The sequence below is a fragment of the Falco biarmicus genome, chromosome 15 (genome assembly GCF_023638135.1).
Source record: "Falco biarmicus isolate bFalBia1 chromosome 15, bFalBia1.pri, whole genome shotgun sequence".
NCBI lineage: Eukaryota > Metazoa > Chordata > Aves > Falconiformes > Falconidae > Falco > Falco biarmicus.
Genome location: NC_079302.1, coordinates 14,449,591 through 14,464,344, shown reverse-complemented (window position 1 = coordinate 14,464,344; position 14,754 = coordinate 14,449,591). Strand labels below are relative to the sequence as shown.

The 14,754-nt window shown below is 40.6% G+C and overlaps 1 protein-coding gene across 3 annotated transcripts in view; it reads right to left on the bottom strand.

Annotated features, from left to right (window-relative positions):
- C15H19orf12 (chromosome 15 C19orf12 homolog) overlaps positions 1–14,701 on the bottom strand; it is a 57,963-nt gene extending 43,262 nt beyond the window's left edge. The window contains exons 1-3 of one of the 3 annotated variants that reach the window (XM_056360818.1): positions 14,506–14,701; positions 13,465–13,547; positions 6,237–6,417 (exon numbers count right to left, since the gene is read on the bottom strand). In XM_056360818.1, coding sequence (XP_056216793.1) covers positions 6,237–6,417; positions 13,465–13,547; positions 14,506–14,638 — 397 coding nt within the window. In that variant the 5' untranslated portion in view covers positions 14,639–14,701. The remainder of the gene's footprint in view (positions 1–6,236; positions 6,418–13,464; positions 13,548–14,505) is intronic. The other 2 variants (XM_056360816.1, XM_056360817.1) reach the window with 2 other exon arrangements.
- Between the last annotated feature and the right edge of the window lie 53 nt (positions 14,702–14,754).

Below are 14,754 nucleotides of genomic sequence, written 5' to 3'. Positions count from 1 at the left end.
GTATTCTCAGGATCCAAAGACAAGAGCGTGCCACTAGTTACAGGTGCTTGTAGACATGGGGTAATAAACACAGTACAAATAGCTAGAGTGAGATTTCTGCATCTAGGAACAAAAGCTACAGGTTCTATTTAAATCACCCAAGTTTACAGTACAATTCAGAATTAAACAAGAAAAAATACTTCTCTAATAATAAGACTTGATGAGTCTAGAGATATGTTACATTTTCATAGTAATCGTAATGTCTAACTTCGGACAGGGGCTAGTCACCAAGTAATTTCATTTCTTGAAGTCACTGCTTACATGTTGGTTATTGATGCTTAGTTTGTGTTTCCTTAACATTGTAATTTAAGACTTCCTGCTAAACATATAGGATTGTACTTCGCTTAACAAGGCTGCACTCTATCTGGGTTTTTGGGGGCTATGAAAATACAAATTTTAACCAAGTGTAATAGGTGCAGGCACCAAATCATTACCCTTCTGTTTTATGAAGCCATAATCAGATTCCACTAATGAATTCATTTTTTACGCTCATAAAATTGTGAGAATGATACTACTGCTTACTTTCACATTTGGTCAGTTGAAAAGTTATAGCCATTGACTAGCTAATAGGCAGTCCCATTTCTGACTTATATGGGAACAAAATAATTTTGTAATCTCACTGGAAAACAAGGACAGGAAATTTCCAACAAAACCTAATAAATAGAACTTCAAGACTACATTAAGAACATGGCATGCAGTAACCAGCCACGTCAGGGCCTGCTCAAGGAACTAGAGTTTGTCTCTTTTTCAAAAGTTAGTGTTACTCCACTTATTTTAATCCTACTTAAACAGCTTTACCTAAACAGCTGTGAAGGTCTATCAATGGTAGAGAAAAAGCTTTATTTTCTTTCCTACACAGGATAATTTATGATTAAAGGAAAAAAGATGTCAGACAAACATTTCTGCTGGGTGAGCAGATATTGCATGACTGAGTTGATGGAGGAAATGGCACTTTTACTTTATCCATTTAAATGCCACATATACGCATATCTGCATTTTAACAGCCCAAAATAGTGAGCTGGATGCAACTGATGAGAAGCCCTTTCTCAGTTATGTCCCTTCCTTCAGTTATAAAGTCAAAAGGAGCTGGGAGCTAGGTTTTACTGCTTTCACAGAACTGGAGTCTGGCCTCTGCAAGGCAGCAGCTCCTGGCTGCTGCTGAGTTTTGGACTTCAGGCAAACACCTCTGCCTTTACACAAACACAAGATACTGCAGGTAACTACTGGTGGTATCTTCTTTTAGGCACAGTAAATCCTGGCTCCCAGGCCTTCTTGCCTTCCTTATTCAGAAAGAATCTGAAAGACTAATTTTTGTCCTGAAAATGAAAACTCAAGAGGACTATCAACTTTACATGCTAATGATGCTAGAGGCATACAGTCTTCATGCTGCAAAGACCCTTTACTACTCAGGACAAGGTCTTGCAGCAGCTCCTTCCATGCTGAGCATGACCTGCAGGCCTGGGAGAAGTGTCTCCAGCAGAGCTCACAGCAGCCTGCAAGGCTCACTGCCTTGCTCTGAAGCACCTGCGAACGCCCCCAAGGCACACACCACCCCCCTGCCGCAGTTTCCAGCCTAGCTGCTTCCTCCCACCCTGGCCCAGCATTAATACAGTTACGGTGGCAGTTAAAAAGAACAGAAAAGCAGTATACAATTCTGCCCAATTCTATCTCACCTTAAACAGAATCATGGGCTGTAGCAAGTGCATTTCCATGGAAGGTATCTCTGCTGGTGGGTGAGGCAAAGGAACAGTCTCAGACAGCAAAGCTATATTTAACAAGCGATTGGACAATTTGAAACAGCCTGAAGTTGCACCAGGGGAGGTTTAGATCAGCTATCAGGAAGAATTTCTTCACTGAAGGGGTGGTGAAGCATTGGAACAGGCTGCCCAGGGAGGTGGTGGAATCACCATCCCTGGAGGTCTTTAAAAGATGCAGTGCTTGGGGACATGGTGGGTTTAGCAATCCTGGGTTAACAGTTGGAGTTGATGATCTTTTCCAACCTAAATGACTCTATGATTTATAAAAGACATCAAGATATCTGGGTACCTGGGATATCTTCTGATATGAAGCCTCACTTAATCAGCTACCAACTGTGTCATTATCATTGATGAAGACTAATTCAGAAATGGGATTTCAGTAACATGACTCTTAAAGGAAAAAAAGGCAGTTTCGCAGTCAGGCGGAGACGCAGTTGGACTAACTGATAGCATTTTAAGTTCCCTCCAACGGAACTATTCTATTCTAAATTTATAAGATAAGAGAAGGTAAACTTAAAAATTGAGCCCTGATTCCTGGCAAGTGTAATACAGGCTCACCCAGGTGTAGTGAAGCTGCACTCTACTGTTGACCCTACTACAGCCCTTGCTCCCAGGGACCCAGACCAAAGCTCCAGCCAGAACACAAAAGCACAGCTTGCCTCTGGCCCAGAGGCTCGGGTTTTCCACCCCTTGGAGTCAAGATACGGCAAGGAGGGATATCTGGAAAATCAGAAGTAGTATTCCTGTGCATCACTACAGAGACCCAGCTACATGGACTGTTTCATGCCAAAGATCAGCAGATGGCCAGGTCAATATTCCACAGTGGCAATTCTTGAAGCCCTTCTTCTCACCATTAACTTTGTCTCCATTAGGCTAAGGGTGGGCCAGTTACTTATTTCTTCTCAATCACTGCTACATGTTGGTAACACAGAGCATGCAGAACATGCAAAGCAATAAAGGCTGTATCACCTGCATGTACGCCCGGTACTATAAAGGCTCTGCGTGTCCTCTGCAAAGGCCTACACTGATAAATTAGAGCCAAGCAAAATATCTCACTAATGCAAGGGGAAAGAAAAAACAACCAGCAGCTGAGGGCTTTTGGGCAATTCTTTTACACACAACATTCCCCTCTAATATGAATAATGCTTCATAATTAGCAAACTTTCAGTAAAAGCCATGTAACTCAAAAGTACCTGAACATCAAACAAGATGAGTAGCATGAAATCAACACAATGGTTAACTTCAGGAAACAAGACACACTGATAAGCAACGAAAACCAAACACTATGCCTAAATCTGACCCAGACTTAGTGAACATATTGTGGACATTCCTGAGCACTGGGAAATGATAACCAGTAATACGTGCTAAACAAAAATAAATAAGGGAGCACATGCATTTTTATCTCCTCTAGAAATGTTCATAGAACCTGCTTATATACATCATTCTGTTTCAACCTCAAACAGATGTAGTTAATTAAATCAGAAACTACAAACAGGAAATTATACACCTCTAAAAACCACATGGTACACCTGTTAATAATGAACCAATTGAAAAGTAACCCTAGCAAAGAAATTTCTGACTTGCTTCTCCACAAAGAGCAGTTTAGGAAAACACTAAGATAATACAGTTTTTGGAGGATGTCATTGAACTATTAAGGTTGTTTTTCTGAGAGTAAGTATTTGAGATTAAGATGGCTTCCAGTAAAAAACAGAAATACAAAACTGTACTATTCTGTATTGTCTCTGTGTTTTGAAGTCTATGGTTCCTTAGGGACATGACTATATTTTAAATGAAAATGCTTCATTAAAAGAGTATAAAAATTGAGCAGCAGAGGACTTTAATTTTAAAGGAAAGGTGTGACATGAATCTCCCACACTATTTGTTTACATAATGGCACTATTTTTTGAGTGGGCTAACATTGCCATATCTGCCCTGAGGAACAGAGGGAAATTCAGCAGCTTTCAACATCATCTCAAAGTCAAAAGCAAAAGATCAGACACAGTGACTCTGCTGTGTGGGGCAGACGGCGGGGGAACATGGGCCCCGCAGCAAAGTCCACCGCAGGAAGATGCCATGTCCTTGGGCAACCACCTCCTTCAGTCCCCTGTGGTGGACCTGTGGCGCTGAACCAAGAACATTCAGCACTGGTGTAACAGTCTGTCAGTAACCTTTTGGAGCTGGGAAGAAGTTGGCAGCCTCTGTTTTGGTTCAGTAACTGTTTTTTGATAGCATGAGGAACTGCTTGTTTCTGTCAGAAGCATGGAGTTCCCTTCTTCCTCAAGATACCCCAATATTTTCCTGCCCCTACCCCACATCTTTGCTGAAGCACCCAGGACAAACATGTTTTTGCTGGCATTCCTTCCTTTAGGTGCCTAATTAAATAAATAAAGGTTTCCTAAAGAACCAAAATAATTTTTAAAAACATTCTCAACCTTCTCTGATGCCTCATCCCCTGATATATTACTGTTATTTTCAGATTTATCCAATACCTTGTCAATATGCTAGGAAAATTCAGTGATTTCATCTGTTACTGTTTGGCTACCCACAACATGTTTCCCCACACAACCATACGTTGCTGATGTTGAGCTCCTACTCACTCTGTAAACCTGCTGACTTCTTCCCCCTCTACAGAACAGAAACATTATCTTCACCTAGAGACCAACTCACAATTTCCCTGTGCAGTTCTCTTCAGAACGGTTATGTCTACCAAAGATAGGAGTTTCCACCGGGAAAAGGAAACTACTGCATAGTAGCAGGAGATGCTACATATGCTTTTTAGCTAAAACACCTTCATCAAGTATTTTTTGTAGTAAAAGCATACAGGGCTTGCTTTATTAATAGCCACCTATTAAAACTGTATTGACAGTAAAATCCCTACTAAGCTGCTACAGAAAAAATTACTCAAAGATCTGCTACCTACAAAGTAGCACTCACTTCACTATGATTTTGCTTGAAGTGATTTTTATTTTTTTTCTTTTTGCTTTCCTGTTCAGTGAACTTGAGACAGTAATTTTTAAAGAAGTGCAACGAAATGCATTAAACACAGGCCCTTCCTAGCTGGTGTTCTCCAGTTACAGAGCAAATAGTGCAGAACACTAGCAGAGCTGCGCAAAAACTAAGCCCTCCAGGAATTCTCTTCCTCATTAATAACTGCAAAGAGGTAAGAGAAATGCATTGGTCCCACACTATATCCCTTATTTAGTGATAAATTTTGTGCCTACAAGGATTCATAACTCACTAAAAGTTTGACTATTGCTTTTACAATTAAGATGTGTAAATATTTTTGCAAATGTCTGTGTACCTCAAGTATCCCACATACAGAGAATCCTTAAAAACTAAAACTGGATTCTGTTGGTTTGGGGTTTTTTTTAGGTTTTTACATAGGTTCTGCTGTAGCAATAAAAATTAGGTTGTGTCAAATAGCTACGTACCCTGAAAATGGCAACTTCTGATTTTAAAGCACTCAAATCTGAGTTCAAAACATACCTCCTAACAAGAATTTCCCTCAGGAAAAAGGAATTTGAAGACTCTTAGAACATACTCAACATACTTAAAACTGCCACTGCAGATAAGTTAGCCTACATTACTTTACCTGAAGTGTGTTTTTCAATTAACACCAGCATCTTTTAGTTTTACATTCTGACAGAATTCTGCTTGTTTATAAAATCTGTACATTTAAAAACGTGCAACCTTACTGTAATCACGTGTACAATTTTGGCAAAACCAGACATTAACCCTCAACCTATAAAGTATTTAGGAAGTACAGGCCTTCCATATTAAACCAGCCTCCATCTTTAAATCATGGAATGTTACATACGTAAAACTAAAATTGCTTCAGCAAGCAGTAGAAGCAGAAAGGTTAGTTAGTCTAGGATTCATGCAATAATGATAGATTAATTTATATTTAATTCCCCCAAATGCAATTTAATTTTAAGTAGTTTGGCTAGCTGTACACTCAATTTTTTGTTATTATATAAAATGCTTCATTCCATCCATCATTAAAAAAGGCAATGAAAACTTAGTTTTAATGGATAATAGTAGTAGCAACAACATATAATTAGATGCTAAACCAGGATGCTTAACCACAGTGGGTTAAATTGATCCTCAAATATAATTTAACTGAAGTAAATAGAGTTACACCAAAGGTGGTTTTTCGACATGAGTAGGTTTAAACTAATCATTATATTTAGACAGGTTTCACCTAGAAAGCTGTGGCAGCGGCCTTGGGATTTTTAGCTGCCTCCAACTGAAGCAGCGCACAAGTATCATCTATTATAATCAAGCAGGCATCTTTCTCAAAATCTAATTTCTGCTTTTTCAGGGTACAGTGAGCTTTTCATGTCTCATTTTTCATGGTATCTATGTTAGTACAATGCACAATTTGCAGGGAGTAAATGCCATAGCAAACAACAGTAATAACTGATGAGTCATTTCTATTACCTGCAGCAAGAGCAACTGCTATCGCCTGTTGATTTGCGGCGCACAGGATCTGGACGCCCAGCGCGAGGTGCGGGCAGGTCTGTCTCACCGCAGCACTGATGACTGTCATTGCTGCTGTTACTTCAGGCCCAGGACACACCGTGTAAGGAAGATCATGCATGTTTTCTACTATTAAGCCATCCTGCGGAGATTATTATAAAGAAATATGATTAAACTGGGAAAAAAAGGGACTTAAAAAAATATGGCGAGTTTACCACCACACTTGTTTGTGTTAAGACACACGAGTTTAAAGGTTTTCCTTCAAAGGAAGGATTATCTACAGTAAATTGTGTTGATGCATCCAGCCACTTATAAAAGTGCTTTCATCACCAGCATGGTATTTGCAGGGAAATCATAAAGAGAAATAAATGTGATTTTAATTATACATTCATCAATTTGGTTTCCTTTGATCCATCCTAAAATGTGAACTATAGGCGAATGAGTTAAATCTTATACCTCATTAAAAACAGTGTAAAGTCAAACTTCAATTATCCAAGTGGAATATAGGATATTGAGTATGTTTGGATAACAGAGGATCTAGAGATAATCATGGCAATTTTCAATTCAATTAATGTCAGAAAATGTGTTATTTTGGATAAAAAAAGGAATTTTTTGTTTGACTATTATTGTGCCTATTTGCAGTGTGCCTAATACCACAGTATTAACTATTGATATTTCTCCCATTCCGGAGATTACTTGAAGAAATTCCAGAATTACTTGAAGAAAGATATTACTATTTATTATCTACTATACATCTCACTCCTCATGGACATACTCTTAGCAAACAATGGAGTGGTGATAAAATACTCTGCCAATATAATTTACGTGCTGTATTGAAAATCTTTGTACATTATCTGGTACCTTGTACTTTTCCGATTGTTGTATAGTATATACCAGGAAGTTTTCAGCACCTGCAAATCGTGTAATTTTATCAAGGACTAATAACGAGTAAAAGTATAGCCTTGAAACACATTTTCAAGCCTGATGTTTTGCATTTGCAGTGAGAATGTTAAAAGAAGCTAGAAATTTCTCACTGGCTTCAATCTAAAAATACAAAAAGTTTAACAGACAAATCAATTGTATGTATAGAAAATAAATTCTGCTCTCTCTGGAGTTTTATCACACATCTTAATCCTTTAAAATGAGAACTTGACAATTGAAAGATACTGTAACTGAACCAGAATAGAAAGAAGAACATTTTTTTAGGGAAAAAAAATACAACTAGAGATTAAAAAAGAAGTTTTGTTAATAATAACATAGAGAATCAGGAAGAGGGTTAAAAAAAAAGGTTTCCTTTTAAAAAAATTTTCATATGTAACGCTTCTTTAATCTTTGTTGTAGTGTAGAAGCCCTTTCGCAGTAAAAGATAAGACAGTATATAAAATGCAGTCAGCATTTAATGGCTGAATTACAGGCTAAGCACAGACATCATAACGGCACACCGAACACGGAGGATGGGGAAAACTGAGAATGGAAATAATCCAGTGGAACAATACGGTCAGTCCAAGCACACAACCCACATAGGTTCAGCGCACCCAGGTACAGCTGCCCTCACCAAATGACTTACAGCGGAGTATGTAAATACACAAAACACGTAATACCTTAAAAACAAAAGGACACAACCTATTCATGGAAAAAGCGATCTAATATTACGAGCACCCAACATTAGACTATTTGGTGCCATTCATCAGCTTATTTAATTACAGAATTCCAGTCCAAGAAAAACTCAGCTAGGCAAAGGAAAACCAGACATGAAACTAACCAAAACATCTGTCCTTGATTTTGTTTCTACATCCAACTCAACATGTAATTTAAATTCAACGTATAATTTAACATCCACACGGAGGTAGGCATATGACAAAAACGACAGTCAGTCCTCAGAAAACCCACAGCATTTTCAGAAACTAAAAAAATCACAAAATTTCAGTTGGTTTCTCTGGAATGAGGTCAGAGCTGTCCCAACAAATGTGAACTGACCAAACGGTCTTGTACCTCAGGAGGCACAACCACCGCATCTTTTATGGTACCAACAGAAAGAGAAATCCTTTTGCCTTACATTAGGTCAGTCTAAGCAAAAATGTAGGGTTGGTCAGTAGTAGCATGTGGCAAAAAGATTGATATAGAACTGTAATATTTTAACAGAAACTCAAAAAATGCAACGAACCTTCAAAACCAGGTAATTCCTTGAGGCCACAAAACCTGGAAGCCCTTGGTCCTTGGCTCAAGAATGCTCTACTTAGCAGACTTCACCAAAAACGGGGTATCTGGGAAGCTCCAAGCTTATCATAAGGGCAAGGAATTAGGATCCACAAACCAGAAGCTCCAGGCCTTCAGGGAGTCAAGAATCAACTTCAATTGGACACGCACGAAGAAACGCATCTGGGAATGGGACTTGAGATGCTCAGCTCCTGAAGAGCCATGCTAGCAGCTGAAAAAAGCAGAATAGGCTGACAGAATTCCACAGTGAAACTGGGCTTTCCGTGAGTTGCTACTACTTTGACGGCTCAGGATTTGCATAAAGCAAATTATTCCATGAGATATATCAATGAATTAATTTTGAAATTCACTTAAAACCCTAGCCATATTACTGTGCATAAAAAGTATCAGAATTCTAGTTTAAAATGCAGGCATGTGGGAGGATTCCAACATTTCTCTTCTGCCTTAAACTTAGCATATTCACTTCTCAGCAGTTGTCTCTTCCTACGGCCTCAAGGTCCACAGTTACAGTGAGTATTTTTGGTATTACTTTAATAATGTTTTATTCTTTTGGTACCATCTGATAGATTAGGTTCTTTTGCGTATTATGTTTTGTTTAATTAAAAAAGAACAACATATGTTCTATGATACAGAGAGCTGAACTACAGATGCATTAATTCAAAGCTTTCTTTCATATTTTATATAAAAATATAACACCACAGATTTCTGGGCTTACTGAATTGATATGTATATAAAACAGACTTCAGTGCTATCAGACAGCTAATTAAAATGGTGGAAAGAAAACAGTTATGGTAAATTAAAGTTCTTAGAACTTAAGCTTATAATTTAGAAGTCTATGGGAACAGCTACTGTATTACATCATCCAAAGCAGAATTTATTTGGATGGCATGAGATAAAACTATAGCAAATACCTTCTGTGTTCCTTTTCCATTGAAAATTAAGATGATTTAAGTGTTGCTTACATATAATAGCCTTATTATAAGTAATTCTCAAACAATATATTTCCTCGTTGCTTTGAATGACTTCTGAAGTGCTGCATATGTGCGAAGTGCCTCTTGTATCACAATTAGCTACTAGAAAATAGGTCATTTAAATAGCTCCCTTATTATATAGAAAAATAATTTCCTTAGCTTTATTCCACTTACAGAAATGATCTCTTAAAACACTTCAGCTGCACAGACACACACATCACAGCAGAAAAGCCTTCAAACTAGTCACAAAGCCATACACACAACAGGTATAGCAATCATACAAGCTTTAACTCCTTACCTACCTAACATAAGTTTTACCTAGGGCATTTTAACTCCAATATTCCTCCTAACAGAAAAGCTTTACCTATAAGCACATACATACTAATACAAACATTCGCAAGTCTAAACAACTATTCCTTCCTACAAGAAAGAAAGAGGAGTTTGTACCACCCCCATTATTATATAGGCTCAGGTATACACTAAGACAGTTGCAGTCTTTCCCACCACCACAATCATGTGTTCCATATAAAGGAAATCAGGTGCTTTTGTAGAGCATTTATTTGCTGCATCTGGACACAGCTTCCTAGCAATTCCTTCAAAAACCCCACCTCCAGCACAAGAGGCTACTGCCTTAATAGAGGTAAGTAGATCTCTTGTGTTTTCTTGTGTATACCATAGGAGGCAGTTGTGGGGAGATCTGCTATTTTATTCTACTGTGATATAGTTAAGATTTTAAATATTAACCTCTGTAGTCCAAGGGATAACTGCCTATGTGTTTCTATACAGAAATACTGGTTTGTTCTGTCTCAACTGTTATGAAACTCTTTAAGTAATTTGAATTCAAATTGTCATTCTTGTTATAAGAGTTATGAGCTTGAAACTTTTCATTAAAAAACCCAACAATATAAACCACATACTAGTAACTCCTTTTCCAAGTACAGAGACAAAAGAAGGGTCAGGAGAACGAGAATAGCAATAAATGTATCTCCAGAGACACCATTAATAACACAAAATTTTAGGTTTGCTTTTCTTATAAGAAGCACCATAATATTTGCAATTTAATGTAGTGTTGTAATTTTGGGTGGTCTCTTTTAAGAAGTATCTATATCTCTAACTGTCTCTAATGTGAGGTAACGGCAATTGGTAGTAAAGTGTTCTATATCACAGAAATTAAAGGGAGCTTGTGCTTTATTTTCTGGCTACGAAGTAAGCATCACTTGGGCTGAACGCAATGAATAAAAGTTAACTTGAATATATATGTTTCACTCTTCTTAAACAAAAGCAGATACAGATTAGAGAGATCATAATGCCTCATAGCTTGCTGCTTACAAAATCTTGTCTAGGGAATTTCATTGTTTAGAAGTATACAAGTACAAAGCATATACATTTTGAGCACAGATGGCTTCCTAACTGAGCACTCACTTGTTTTCATTACAGTGCTCTAATATAACAAATCTTTCATATTATGTTAGGCTGCTAATGTGCCAGACAAGTCACCTTCTTTGGAATATGCTGGGTTTTACTTCCAAGTGCAATGCATATTGAATGAGTGAGACCATATACTTCATTTTTAAATGTTAACACCAATTAAAGTAACGAGACAATATGTAAACATCTAGTAGCAACAAGATGGTTACGTATCATCTTAAGGGCTACTTGTAGGCAGCATTTGGAAATTCTGTTAGTAGAAACATCTGTGGAAAAAACCTTTATGTTTCTGGTTCTCTTTCACAAGAAAAACAGACAGATTCAGAGTTTGTTTGGGGTACTGAGGAGGAAACCCAAATATATTCCCATTATAGAAGCAGGATAGTTACTTTGGAAGATTAGGTATCTCTGTGCAAAAGCCAGGAAACTCCTGAAGTATCTCTCATGTGAACTTGCATTTCTCTCAAAGTACCAGGAAAAAACCTAAACAAGTGAACTGCAGAAAGTGTTAGGCAACCATATCAATACTTAGGGAAGCTCTCCTGATTATCTCTGATCTTTATGGCATTAATAAAGGATTTGTTATATTGCTATTAACACTATTGTGTACAGATCTTCAGAATGAATATGGGTGTGAAATGTATACTGATGTTCTTGTGACTTCTACAGGAATTAGACTAAGCATAACTTTACGCCCTGAATTTGTCCAAATCTATAGAGAAATGACACAGATGATATGAATGCAGTATCTGGGAGGTAGGTTTAAACATGTATTTCAGTTCAGAGACTGCAATGCAGTAGGAGAGAAGGTAAACCAGTCAAACTGGAATAGCAGAATTTAACAACTGTTGAAAAGACAAAGTATAAACCCTAAATCAAAAATTTTTGTGCTAGTACTGATTTTTAAAGCTTGTCTTAAAACTGTTCTAGCTTTGTGCATGTCGGCAGTGAATGTAACTGCTTCTATATCCCCCCTCACCTTTAGGCATATTTGGCATTTTCTCCCTGCTGCTGAAGATTTCAATGTATAATTAGTCTGTAAGGGAAATGTATAAACAAGCACTGGAATGTGGGGCAATGGTTTTACAGACCACTTGTGTAACCACTTCCGCTAACACAGGAAGACAAAAGACTAGTACTTGTCACTCTCCTGATGCAGATCAAATTATGTTATACCTCATGTTGGTACTGTAACTGTAAAGGCAAAAGACAAAGTCACAGTACAGAACACAGAGCTATTGTGCGCCCCTTCTTTCAATGGGGATGAAAAGGAATAAAAGTTACTCATTCTGTACAACTTGCAGTTAGATTATTCTAACTGGGTGGACATCTTGCACATGCTCATCTGGTTCATAGGCACTGAAGCCTGCCTCTGTAAACATCATTCTTCCACACTGCTGTTTAACCTTTCAACAGTTCTGTTCTCAGGATTTTTTCCTAATTTAGCCTTACTAGTGCTCTGCCCATAACCTACTTGGCATGACTCGCCTTGCATTTTGACCCTGGCCTTCTACAACTTAAGACTAAGCTCTCATATTCATCTGTAAAGTATCATTCCAATTTATGCCATTAAAAAGGTTTCAGCTGGCTTGCTGTTAAAGTTTTGCAGCAAACAGCAGCTCAAAGCAATGACTACTTGTTCTTAGGACATTGTCAAACCTTGGACATTAGGATGCCACCTTACCATGCCAGAAAATGTACATAATGCTGTAGGTAGGGCAAAGAAAAAGCACATCAACACCTGAAGACAAGGTCCAATGAAGTGTTTAAAACATATCTGACCTTTCAAAAGGACATACACGCTGTTAAAATCTACTGAGCTACGAAGATTACTACACTACTCTAGGTCCAACGGCAATTCAGTCAGTAGTGCTGCCTCTTCTTGCCTCTGGCTGAGACTGGCCTTTTGGGCCTTCTCTGGATGGGCAAAGCAGGCATGCCTGCTGCCGGGGGGCTTGGATAGAGGGGCTAAAAAGGGCAGAAAAGAAAGGGCCTAAGCTTTTATTTTTTTTAGTCCCTGAATAATCTGTGCTGTTTTGGTACAAACACAAATGTGGGGTAATCCTGCACCCTGTGGTTGTGACAGGTATATATGCAGTGCCTCAGCTGTGCACATGGCATTCCTCTACAACTTCATGAAACCAGAGTGTTCTACAGAGCTAAAAATACACTGGCTTGTCAGACTGGATGATGAAGAATTCTACAGCCAGATACCTAAGATGACAGCAAACATTCCTGTTGCAGTCAACTTTCCTCCTCCAACCCCCCCTGCCCTTAAACTGACTTGATGCTTTAGAAACTGTTGGTAATCCAACTTGAGCAACTTGAATAGGATGGTTTGTATCTTAAGCTTTGTCAATTGTTTTAGGTGCATATGATACCTATTTTGGGTCTTGTAATCTAGAAGGCCTACTTCCTATGTTGAAATAAAAGATGTGGAGTTAAACACCTTCCTAAACTGTGTGGTTTAAGATGCTTTTGCTGAGCTATAGACTCTGTTTAAACTATTGGCTATGCAGAAGCAGGTTTGTGTGAATGCTGCCATAGGAAGAAGGAAACAAAAAAAAACTTACAACTCCAGCATCCTTGTAAGTTTCTGCCTCTTGACAAGCTTGATCAATGATCTGGGTCAATGGAAGAGAACTTCTCGGTGTCCCTGCAAGAATAATGCTGCTTACCCCAGGGCATGCACAAACCAAAACGACATACAGTAATACCCTTCAGGTAGGATAATGATGGGGGCTGGCATACTGAAATAAGGAGAGACAGGGTACACTTGCGAAAAGGCTGCTGCACTTCCTTGTGCCATGCCTTAGTGGGACCACTTTCCGTAGCTGAAGTTGAGAGATCTGCTATAACCACTCAGCTCCTAAGTAATGCATAAACCTGAAGAATATTTGCTAATCTCTTATTGCACTGGGTCTGCTCTTGGCTTGTTATTCCTGTACTTGTTATGGTTTATCCTGCATTAGCAACGCTCTGTGCAATACAACCTATAGCAAGGCCGACCTCTATAGCTGCAGAATAACGATGGTAAACACCAGCCGATTTGAAATTAGTTAAAGCCGTGTTAAACTCTGATGTGCGAGGCTGACTGGGCCTGGTCTTCGGTGTAAGTGCCGCGCGGAGGCGCGAACACACGTGGGTTTTGCTGGAGATCCGGGAGTTTCCCTTAAGATCAACTCCAAGGTGTCCCGCCGAGGGGCGGCACAGGGCCCGGCAGGGTGCGGGGCCGCCTGCCCGCGGGGGCCGCCGCCGCGCCTGGGAACGCGGCCTGGCCGGGCGCCAGCGGCACGGCACGGGGAGGCGCAGCCGCAGCCGGGCCGCGGGGGAGGCGGCTGCGGCGGCCGGGCAGGAGCGTCCCCACCAGTCGCTTCGGGACCCGCCGGATCCCCGCCCGACACCCGCCGTGCCCGCTGGCGCACCTGCCGGGCCGCTGCCCCGCAAACACGGCGCGGCCCCCGCCTCCCAGCGTCTCCTGCCCCCTTCGCCTCCGGGAAGGGCAGAGGCCCGGCCTCGAGGGGCCCGCGGGGGCGGCCGAAGGGACGGGCTCCCGGGGACCGCAGCCGGGCTGAGGGCGCGGGCGGCAGAGCCCGGCCCCCGCCGCCGCTTACCTGGCAGCGCTGCCACGTGCACCACCCCGACGACCGCCGCCCTCAGCCGCCCGAGCAGCCCGGGCGGCCGCATGGCACCGCGGGCGGGGAGCGAGCCGGGGGCGGCACGGCGGGGCGGGCCCCGGCCGGCCATGGCGGCGGCCCACCCTCCCGCCGCGGACAGGCCGGGCCCGTTCCCGCTAGCGGGCGGGGCGGCCCCTCCCCTGCTCCCCGCCTCCTCCCCTGCTCCCCGCCCCCTCACCTCAGCTC